This window comes from Petaurus breviceps, unplaced genomic scaffold, assembly GCF_028583685.1.
Source record: "Petaurus breviceps papuanus isolate PSGF00001 unplaced genomic scaffold, PetGlider_PUasm1.0 90604, whole genome shotgun sequence".
NCBI classification, from domain to species: Eukaryota; Metazoa; Chordata; class Mammalia; order Diprotodontia; family Petauridae; genus Petaurus; species Petaurus breviceps.
The window spans coordinates 2,159,566-2,171,486 of NW_027187285.1; the positions used below are offsets into that span (position 1 = coordinate 2,159,566).

Below are 11,921 nucleotides of genomic sequence, written 5' to 3' on the forward strand. Positions count from 1 at the left end.
TGAGTACCATTGGATCACAATAGTAGCTGCAGCTCCAAGTTCCTTCTGTAGTCCCTTCTGTGGGTTTCTAAACCCCTCAGGGTCTCCTCTGTGGTGCCTTCCCTCTCACTGTCTTCAGATACAAATCCTTACAGGCTGCATATATTCCATGGCCATCGCAAGGCCTTCAGTTTATTTGCCTTAAGGCAGGTATAGGCTTTGCTGATAGGGCAACTTATTGTCTGTGGACTTTAGGCTGATTTTGTGTATGTGTGTGTGTGGTTCTGTGGTGGAATAAGTTACTATAGTTTCTCATTGAATTTTTAAATTATTATTCAGTCAGGTGTGATTTTTTTTTTTTTCAGTTTTTCCTGGAGTCATTCTGTTCTTCTGGGTTGCCTGCTTTCATTCAGATAGCCATATTGGCCAGAAACCCACTTTCCTTGCTTTCCTCTGGGTACCAGTGTATCACCCAGGTTGACTTCTATCTGTCAGCTCTTGCCTCATGACCAACCTATCTTTTTTGTCATGAAATTCTTTGTTGACATCTTTTACTCCTATTTTCTTTTGGAGTTCCTCATCAATTAGCCTGCTCATACCTACCATTCACCTTTCCAGTGCTGTCTTTGTGATTTTTAATTCTTCACAGACTGATGTATTCTCAGTCTCATTGATAGGAACATTGGCAGGATGTTGTTGTTGAGTTAGTTTTTTTTTTCTTTAATCAAGAATTTAACTTAAATATACGTCTGGGTTCAAGTTTTTTGAAGGGAAGATAGAGTGGAAATAACATTGGATCTTTGAGTCAGGAGACCCAAGTTTGAATTCCCAGCTCTGATTTTTAAAAAATGATTTGTTTATTTACTTTTAGTTTACAACATTCAGTTCCACAATCCCTTGAGTTTTACATTCCCTTCCCCCCCCCCCCCATCATGGCTACATGCACTCAAATATAGGATCTACAAATATCTTCACATTAGTCATTAGTCACGTTGTTAAGGATTATAACTGATGGAATGATTAGTGGAAAAGAGGAAACAAAACAAAACAAAAAGAAACAGAGCAAGTATTTTTTCAATCTGCATTCAGACTCTGCATCTCTTTCTCTGGATGTGGATATCTCGATCATGAGTCTTTTGGAGTTGTCTTATATCTTTACATTGCTGAGAGGAACCCAATCTATCGAAGTGAACTCTCACACATATGTTGTGTCTGTGTTTGTATACAGATTTCTCCTGGTTCTGCTCTTCTCGCTCAGCATCAGTTTATATAAGTCTCTCCAGGTTATTATGAAGTTTGTCTGCTCCTAATTTCTTATAGCACAGTGGCCATCCCTTTGATTTCCAGTTCTTTGCCACCACAAAAAGAGCCACTATAAATATGTTTGTACATATGGGTCCTCCTCCCACTTCTCTGATCTCTTTGGGATATAACCCTAGAAGTGGTAACCCTTTGGTCATAGTTCCAGATTGCTCTCCAGAATGGTTGGATCAGTTCACAACTCCACCAACAATGCATTAGTGTTCCAGTTTTCCACATCCTCTCCAGCATTTATCATTTTTCTGTTTTGTCATCTTAGCCAATCTGGCTGATGAGATGTGGTACCTCAGAGTTGTTTTGATTTACATTTCTCTAATCAGTAGTGATTTAGAACATTTTTTCATATGCTTATAGGTGTCTTTAATTTCATCTTCTGAGAACGACCTGTTCATATCCTTTAACAATTTGTCAGTTGGGGAGTGGCTTGTATTCTTATAGATTCAACTCAATTCTTTGTATATTTTAGAAATGAGGCCTTTATCAGAGACACTGGTTGTAAAAATTCTTTCCTGGTTTTCTACTTCCCTCTTAATCTTGGTAACATTGGCTTTATTTGTACAGAAGCTTTTCAATTTAATGTAATCAAAATTAACCATTTTGCATTTTATAATGCTCTCTAACTCTTGTTTCATCATGAAGTCTTCGCCTCTCCATAGATATGACAGGTAAACTATCCCCTGTTCTCCCAGATTGCTTACAGTATCAGCCTTTATACCTAGATCATGCACCCATTTTGACTTTATTTTGGTTTATGGTGTTAGATAATTGGTCTGCGCCCAATTTCTGCCATACTATGTTCCAGTTTTCCCAGCAGTTTTTGTCAAATAGTGCGTTCTTATCCCCAAAACTGGAGTCTTTGGGTTTATCAAACGATAGATTACTATAGTCATTGGCTGTGTACCTAATCTATTCCATTGATCCACTACTCTATTCCTCATCTAGTACCAAGTAGTTTTGATGACGGCTGCTTTATAATACAGATTAAAATCTGGTATGACTAGGTTACCTTCCCTAGCATTTCTTTTCATTAATTGCCTTGACCTGGACCTTTTGTTCTTCCAAATGAATTTTGCTACTATTTTTTCTAGTTCTACAAAGTAATTTTTTGGCAGATTGATTGGTATGGCACTAAATATGTAATTTAATTTAGGTAAAATTGTCATTTTTATTATATTAGGTCAACCCAGCCATGAGCAGTTGATGTTTTCCCAGTTAGTTAGATCTGACTTTATTTGTGTGAAAAGTGTTTTGTAATTGTGTTCATAAAAGTCCTGGGTTTGTTTTGACAGGTAGATTCCCAAATATTTTATAACGTCTACAGTAACTTTAACTTGGATTTCTCTTTCTGTCTTTTGCTGTTGGATTTCATTAGAGATATATAGTAATGCCAAGGATTTATGTGGGTTTATTTTATATCCTGAAACCTGGCCGCTCCCAATCATTGAGCTCGTCATTTTTTTTTTAAGCAATTGGGGTTAAGTAACTTGTTCAAGGTTACATAGCCAGTTATTTCTGGGTGTGGTGCCTCTCCTTTCTTAAAGTGGGAATAATTAGATCATTTGCCTTACAGTTGTGAGTGAAACACTTTATCAATCTTCAGAGTTCTGTGTAAATATGAGTTATTATTTTGGCCATTTGGCATTTCTGCCCCAAAGTTAAAAAGATATTACATTGAAACTACAGTACTGGGCACTAGGTGGCACAATGGATAGAGCACCAGCCATGGAGTCAGGAGGACCTGAGTTCAAATCCGGCCTCCAACACAACACAAAAACTAGTCGTGTGATGTTGGGCAAGTCACTTAACCCCAATTGCCCCTCCAAAAAAAAAAAAAGAAACTACAGTACTTCTTTGACATTTTGAAGGATAGTTTAGTTACTTTTATACACCTTCATAGCTGAATTTAATGTTGCTTGGTGTTTCTAAATCTGGTTAAATTATTTGGTTAACGGATAAATGTACATATTCAGATGTGATGTAAAGTTTTAGATATTCATTAAGATCTGCCCATATACAAAATCAGGTTTGATTTCTGTGATCCTTTATGACTAGAAGAATGATGGAAACCTGTTATTCCAAGTTAAATATGTAAGACTATAAGAAATAGTTCAGTGAAAAGATATAGCATTAAATTGAATGTTTAAGCTATTGCCATCTAATTACTTAAGAAATTCTATTAAATGACTTTTCCTTTTCTGCTGAGTAATTAACAAATAAAAATAGGCTATTGACTATTCATACATCAGTACATTTATTTTGCATATTTGAATGGCTTTTATGTATATGAATACTTTTGATTAATTATATATTTTAGCTTAATTATTCTTCAGATTAATATAGCTAGCTCATCAAACAGAATTCCAAATTCATCTTCATGCCCCTTAGGGATGAATGGATCAAGTGTTATGGCAAGTTAATTATTTTTTTCTAATGGTAATGTCATTTCCTTGTAGTCTGAACAGAAATGGAAACAACTTGCTGAACTTGCCATTAGTAAATGCCAATTTGGCTTAGCCCAGGAGTGTCTGCACCATGCACAGGATTATGGGGGTTTGTTGCTTTTGGCCACCGCATCAGGAAATGCTAGTATGGTGAATAAACTGGCAGAGGGTGCTGAGAGAGATGGCAAGAACAATGTGGCATTTATGAGCTACTTTCTACAGGGAAAGTAAGTATTGAACAAAGGCATAAACAGATAGTCACATTAATTTAAAACAGTTAAGTGCAAATCTGCTTTCATAATTATTTTTCTGAGAAAGTGAAGTGAATGAACACTGGGAATCCATGGGGTGAAGGCTGAAAGTGGGAGGGACAGAGCCCTTGAGCCCCACTCAAGCATCTTTAGGAGTTGGGAATCTTTACTCACCCTGTTGAATGAGCTCTACTATATTCATGAAGGCTTTAGAGCAGAGGTTCTTAACCTGAGGTCTGTGAACTTGTTTTTTAAAAAAATTTTGTTAGTTGTATTTCAGGATAATTGTTTTCCATTATAGTCCTCTGTGTTTTATGTATTTAAAAACATGGGAATGGGGCCATATGTTTCACCAGACTGCCGGAGGGATCCATGACACACAAAAAAGGTTAAGAACCCTTACTTTAAAGGAAGAATTAAAAATTCAGTGCTCAGTAACTCTGAAGCTTAAGCCACTTGAGGCAGCTGATTGTATAGTGGTTAGAATGCTTGGGCCTGGAGTCTGGGAGGCCTGAATTCAAATCCATTTTAGGATACACACTAGTTGGGTGACCCTGGACAAATCACTTTGGTTGAGTTGTCTGGCCAAATCTTGAGTTGCTTTGCTTTTAACTAGCTTGATAGTGGCCTTGTGATACATTTTTGTTCACATTACCTCTAATGGTCCAGCACTCATCCTTCATTTATTTATTTTTAGTTTTCAACATTCACTTTTATAAGATTTTGATTTTTAAAATTCCCACCCCTTCCCCTGCTCCCCAAGACAGCCTGCAATCTCATATAGGCTATAATATTACACATATTTCCATATTAGTCATCCAACACTTATCTTAACATCTCATGCTTATGAGTTAGTGGTTCAGTTATTTTGTGAGCAGATAATTAACTGAAATGACAAATTCACTTTTCTGTAATGTGTTAACTATCTATTGGTATTGCCTTGTATAATTCTTGCTACCATTAACTCAGATTTCCTCTTGTTTAGGCTTGAATCTTGCCTGGAACTCTTAATTCGAACTGGACGTTTGCCTGAAGCTGCTTTCCTAGCTCGGACATATTTACCAAGTCAGGTCTCGAGGTACCATCTTTTAACCTAAAGGAAGGAATGTTTCAAGGGATAACAGAGACAAAATCTGTTAAGTTTGTTTTTGGTTCCTCTATTACAGAGTGGTAAAACTGTGGAGGGAGAATCTCTCAAAAGTCAATCAGAAAGCAGCTGAATCCCTTGCTGATCCTACAGAGTATGAAAATCTTTTCCCTGGGTTGAAAGAAGCTTTTGTTGTTGAAGAGTATGTGAAGGAGACCCATACAGCTCTTCGATCTGCCAAAGAATATCCACTTGTTACTGTGAGTGTTAAAAAGACAATTTTATAGTTTTATTTAGTGAGATTACAGGTTTATACCCTGTAAATTATGACTGGTTCTTAATTAAACATTTCTTGGATACAGGATTTTAAAAATGTGAATGTCATTATGATGTAATTCAATTTTTTCTTTTTTGAATTGTAAGTTAAGCTCTTAGATTTCCTTTGATTACAGAATATTCCATACTTATTGTTCTCTTATTCTGTCATAGCCCAATGAAGAAAGAAATGTGATGGAAGAAGCTAAAGGCTTCCAGCCGTCAGGAATCATGACCCAGGTGAGCAGTGTATTTTGGAGTCAATAGAGCATTGTACATTACTTTTCATATCACATGTTACGTGTAAGTAAATCAACAGTGGTACTGTTTTTGAAGATATATTCAGTGTTCCATATACAGTTCTCCATCTCTGGGGGGAGAAAATGAAAAGTGTTGTTTTTAAAATCTCTTCAGGACTAGGTTTGATCATCATAATTACACAACATTCAGTTTCAGCTTTTTGTTGTTGTTCTTTTCACTCATGTTGTTTAATGTATTATTTTCCTGGTTTTACTTCATTCTGCATCAATTCCTGTGTCTTCCTATGCTGCACTGAATTCTTTTTATTCATTGTTTCTTGTGGTAGTGATTTAATCCATTTCATCCACCTGCCAGTTTGTTTACCCATTCCCCAGTTAGTTTATACCTACTTCGCTTCTAGTTCAAGATGAATTTTTTTCAGCCTGTATTTATTCAATACCTACTATGAGCCAGAAATTATGCTAACCACTGGTGATGCAAAGAAAGGCAAAAGTTAGTTCTCGCCCTTGAGAAGCTTACAATCAGGTAGGGAAAACAATATGAAAAACAATTATGTGCAAACAAGCTTTATACAGGATAAATAGGAAATAATCAATAGAGGGAAAAATACTAAAATGAAGAGGGATTGGGAAAGGCTTCCTACAGAAGAGTGGATATTAGCTGGGACTCAAAGGAAGATAGGGAGCCCAGCAGTGATGAGAAAGGACAGCATCCCTGAGGAAAAGCCAGTGAAAATGCCCAGAGTTGAGAGGAATGTCTCATTTGAGCAGTAGCAAGGAGGCCAGTGTTACTTGATCATCATCATTATTATTGTTCTGCTTTCATTTTTGAAGAGGACCAGTGATCATCGCAGGTGATGTCTTGATTTACCAAGATGGATTATTAATGGATATTTTTTCCTTTGTCCTTTTTTATAATAATTGAAGTTTGATTTCACATTGCATATAATGTCACATTTTCCCTTGCTTTTTAATCTTTTGTTATAAGGGATTGCTTAGTCTTTACGAGGGGGAAGGGAAGAGAGCAAAAACAAAAAAAAGTTTGTAAAACATTACTTAAAAGTTTTTTTTTTTAATTTCAGTTTCTTAATTTTATTTCAGCAAGTATGAATCTTGGAGCTATAAAGACCAAAAATAAAACAGTTCCTATCTTGAAGGAACTTACGTTCTTTGGAGAGAGAAATACATAAAACGGTTTTAGGAAAGAGAGAATACTTCCAATTAAAGGGCCAGAGAAGGAAGCTTTTATAGGAGGAAGCACCTGAAAAATACTACTAAAGTGGAGATGAGGTGGGGAGAGTGTATTTCATGAAAGCTTTTGTGGACACAAGGAAATGAGATAGCGTGCCACGTTTGAAAAATAGTGTAGCTTGGTTGGATTTGGTTGGTTTGTGTTAAAGGGAATGATATAAAATGTCAGGAAAGCTATATGGAAGCCAGATTGCAGAGGGCTTTAAATGCCAGGCTGAGTATCCTGAGGCCTTTAGAAACCACTGAAGGTTTTTGAGCAGATTTGGCTAGATTTTTAACCTTAGGAAGATTATCTTGACAGAAGCAAGGAACATCAATTAAGAAGTGAATAGTTTTGGGGTGGCTAGGTTGCGCAGTGAATAGAGCACCAGTGCTGGAGTTAACACTTACTAGCCATGTGACTTTGGGCAAGTCACTTAACCCCAGTTGCCCTGACCTCCCTCCTCCAAAAAGGAAAAAAAGTGAATAGTTTAAGTGAGAGAAGATGATGGTCTGAATGAGGAGGTTGTGACCATTAAGGGGAGGGAGGAGGATAAATCTGAGAAATGTTTTGGAGGCAGAAGAATAAAACAGCAAAAACTTGGAAACTAATTACATATTAGTTCATAAAGAGTGGAAAGTCACAGGTAAGGTTGCATACTTGCATGACTGGAAGGATGTTGATTTTCTCAAAAGAAAGGAAAGTTTGGAAGATGTGTGGGCGGAAGGAGAAAAATAATGGATTCTTTCTCTCGGTCTTATTCCACATTCATTTTTTTTTCTATAACAACTTTTTTAAAAGGGTGGTGAAGGAACTACTTCACAAAGCTTACAGTGCTGTATAAATAGTTGTAATTTTACTTAACACATATTTCTGCTTTTGCTTTAAGGAATTTGATGAAGAGGAACCAACTTCTCCTGCTCCGGTCATAGTGAATGCAGTTCCAGCAAGTTCAGAACGAGCTCCCGCTCCAAAAGAGGAGAAGGTACAGTATGCCATAGCTCCACCTACATCTCCCAGCTCTGACAGCCCTGCACCCCTACATCCTGAGTGGGTACACTATGCTCACTATCGCCTCACTTATTTAGGTAGCCCTTCTAGAAGAAGCTAGACTTTCCAGAATATCAACAGCATAGTTCATTACAGAGTTATGGAAATGGAGGGAAAGAGCTGTTTGAAGTTTCTGCCTACCAAAACAGTTGGTTGTTGAAATACAAAGCTAGCAGTTAACTTTTAGAAAATTTCTATCATCCTGTCCATTTGAATAGTAATAATAATAACATCTGTCTAGCACCTACTATGTGACAGGCACTGTACAGTTATTATTTCATCTGATCCTCATACAACTGTCCTGGGAGGTAGGTGTTACTCTAAATCTTCATTTTGCCGATGAGGAATCTTCAGCGGTCAGCATAAGTAACTTGCTTGGGCTCACCCAGCTAATATCTAAGGCTGGATTTGAATTTAGGTCTTCTGGACTCCAGGCAGAGAGTTCTGTTCATCTTACCACCAGCTGCTGAATGGATAGGGATTGCACCATAGCTGAATTTGGCTTAATGAAAAAATGGCAGTGTAGTGTAGCTGATTGAGCATTGGACTTAAAATCACTGGCTGCTATTTTTCATCTTTGTGACCTTAGCTCAGTAAGTAGAATAGGGTCACTAGGGTTTTATCCCAGGGTGAGGTATTTTAGAAGGCTCACAGCAATGTCTCTGGCTAACCATCCTTCCTTATGATAGCTCCTCCTCAGGACCCTCCATCTTCCTTCAGCACTTTACAGTAGAAACTTCCCAACGTCCTGAGGGAACTTCATCTCTTCTCTTCCCACCCTCATACACTAGTTAAGCCTCTTCCTAACTCTACCTTCCTTTGCCCCAGGTGCAAAAGGTGCAGTAATGGGTCTGCCTTGGATGAGTCTCAACTTCTCTAGGCTTTAGTTACCTTAACTGCAGAATTATCTCTAAGGACTTTTCTGGCTCTGTGGTCTAAAATTCTGAGGAAGGATTTAATAACAGTTAGAGCTGTCCAAGAGGGGAAGGGGTTGCCCCAGGAACTTCTGATGACAGCGTGCCTCCAGAAGGCTGCCTGATCATTTGTTAAGAATATTCGAGAGGGGATTTCTGTTAAGCTATGATTGGACTTAGATGGCTGAGGTCCTGTGTAACTGAATCTATGAATTCTTAGTTTGTGAACTGAAAACTTTGGCTTAGTGGATGTACATTTGGTAAAAATAATCATTTAATAAAATTTTGTCTTTTCTCCTCAGAGTCTACTCGAATTGGATGATTTGGACAACTTGGATCTAGAAGATATTGACACAACAGATATAAATCTGGATGAAGATATTTTGGATGACTGAACTTTTTCATTTCACTGACCAAATAGATCATAAATATGCATTATTTTCACTTTTAATATGGACCACATTGTTTTGGACTAGAAAAAACCAGGTTAGTTTTTATACTTAGAATCTGCTTTCGACCCTATGGAGCAGAAGTGTGCAACATTATATGTGTTCTTGGTTAATTTTGTTAACTAGAATATGAACCGTGTCTCTAATTTTTCATATTGTCATTAGGCCATATAAAAATCTCTTCAACTAATGGAGATGCTTCAAAAAAAATTTTTTTTATGTGTAAAATGAACATGGTTTAAGTTAACACTGTGGTTACATCGCCTTTTATAAAAACCACATGAAAAGTGACAGAGCAATTGAGTACATTTGATCTATTCTTCCATGGATTGACAAAATTTTTTCTGCTTGGCCTAATGCAAAATTTAAAAGGAATTGTGTATGAGGCTATGCCTTCTAGTTACTATGCCAGACATATGCATTTACATTATCACTTAGGTGTAACATGTTCACTCTTTCTCTGCATAACTAATAATGAGTTCCATATGCATTTAAATTGTACTCTCCCTCCCCCTTCCCAACTGTATTAATTATACTCCACTATGGCTGTACTACCCATATTTGAATGCCACTGAATCTACAGCCATTTTGATTTGACTTTTACCCTTCCCACAAGAATCTATCTTGTATGGGTCTGTTTCCTTATTTGTAAAATAGATTGGTCTGGATGACTTCCACAGTTGCTGTCTGAGATCACAATGCAAAAAGTTATTTTGAGGTTAGTGTAGCTGCTTAGGAGATTGTTGGTATGGGTTCTAGTGACAGCTCTGTCACTGATTGGCTCTGAGATCACAGGCAAGTCATGACACCTGTTTGTTTCTTCATCTATAAAAGGGGGGAATCTTACAAGATCTCCAAGAACCCTCCCAGCTTGTTCCTTGATTCCTTTGTTGTTGACTTCCTTAATTTTAGTGTAAAACACAGGCATTTATATAGGCATATATAATGATATATATATTAAGACTGACCCCAAACCAGCTAAATGTAGTGTTATATATATCCTTTGATTTGCTTTTTAACAAGATCAATGCCTAAAGCTAAACTAATTAAATACCTTCAGGCATCTTGGAACAAGTTAGAAGAGTTATTTTCTGGGGCAACGAAATCCTACACATAAAAGGTGATTGCTTATAACCTTTTAAGCAAGGCCTCATTCTGAAAATTGCTTTAATGAAAGAGAGCCTTGATTGTTGCTCTGGGAATCAGGAAATCCCATAATCTCCACTCTAAGGATTAAATAATTAACATCATATGATTTCAGCAACTCCTAGCAAGGCATCCAGTGGTGTTGGGAAAGTGAAAAATGGGGAACATCCCCACTCCCCAGTGATTCTGTAACTACATAGTATCTTATCTTCCAAGCATCTTAAAGCCCTTTCACATGTGTATTTCCTAAATCAAGAAGATTCCTTAAAAAGAAAGTTAAGAATTTTCGGGTTTGTTGTTAGTTGTTGGAGGGAAAGGAGTAAAGATGTCACAAGTTGACAAAAAGTGGCTGAGCCACAGTTTCCTTCACTGCCTCTTTACTCTTTGAGATTCTTCATAGGGGCTCAGTGAAGCTCAAATAGGAAAGGCTTTAAAACTTAGATAGATACACATGAGTGGTGAAATGTGTTGGGGGGTGGGGGGTGAGATCAGGGCTGCAAATAGGTTGCTATAAAATCCCTTTCCTCCACCTACCCCAAGATGGTGCCTTAACAGGATATTTGAGAATGATGACTGATGGGTAAATTTTGCATTCTGGTTCCAGCTCTGCCATTAATTAGCCTGCAAAAGTAAGCTGTCTTTCTTTAATTTGCTGCCTGGAATGTTTCAGCTCTAAATAACTGCAGGCTGATAATAGGTACGCCTGGGAAAGAAGCATCAGGTTAGCACTACAGAACTTTGGAAGGCTGTTTCCAGGGGTCCAAAAAAGACAACTTAAAAAGAAGGCTAATTTCGTTTTATTAAACTATAGTAATGTTTGCCACCAGAATAAAACTTAATAAGAAAGCCTTCAAGAGGTTCACAGCATTTTTGAGAATGGGTATCATGGCATCCAGTCAAACAGATTTTGCTATAAAATTGAGACAGTGGCAACATCAAATTATAATCTGATACAAACCTATAAGGGAACTCCAGGAAAGAGACCATCGTAGGGCTAGCATTGTGGTAACGTGGGAGAGACCAGGGGTCTTCTGCTTTGGCTTGTGTGACCCAAAACAAGGATCTTCCCTAGAATCAAATACCAAATGCTGTTTGTTTGGCATTTAGTACCTGCCTTGCCAGCTTTTATCACACCTCACACCCCTTCATGAATAACACCACTCCAGCCAAACTGGCCTTACCGAGACTCAGCACTCCATCTTCCATCTTTGTAATGCACTCATTCTTCACCACTTCTTAGGATCCTTCGTTTTCTTCAAGGTTCAGCTCAAACACCACCTTCTACATGAAGCCTTTCCTGAGTCCCTCCAATTGCTAGTACCTAAACGCCCCAAATCACCTTGTATCTAGTTTGTATATATTGATAAATACTAATCTTACTCAACAGATAAAAACTTTGGGGCACGGACTTTTCTCTTTGCCCTTGTATCCCACATGGGTGGCACACAGTAGGTGCTCAGTAACTTGACTAATCATGC

General features: G+C 37.6%; 1 protein-coding gene across 1 annotated transcript in view; it reads left to right on the forward strand.

Annotated features, from left to right (window-relative positions):
- COPB2 (COPI coat complex subunit beta 2) overlaps window positions 1–9,588 on the forward strand; it is a 42,274-nt gene extending 32,686 nt beyond the window's left edge. The window contains exons 17-22 of the mRNA XM_069063877.1: window positions 3,753–3,967; window positions 4,977–5,069; window positions 5,158–5,338; window positions 5,568–5,633; window positions 7,774–7,869; window positions 9,151–9,588. Coding sequence (XP_068919978.1) covers window positions 3,753–3,967; window positions 4,977–5,069; window positions 5,158–5,338; window positions 5,568–5,633; window positions 7,774–7,869; window positions 9,151–9,243 — 744 coding nt within the window. The 3' untranslated portion in view covers window positions 9,244–9,588. The remainder of the gene's footprint in view (window positions 1–3,752; window positions 3,968–4,976; window positions 5,070–5,157; window positions 5,339–5,567; window positions 5,634–7,773; window positions 7,870–9,150) is intronic.
- Window positions 9,589–11,921: the final 2,333 nt, after the last annotated feature.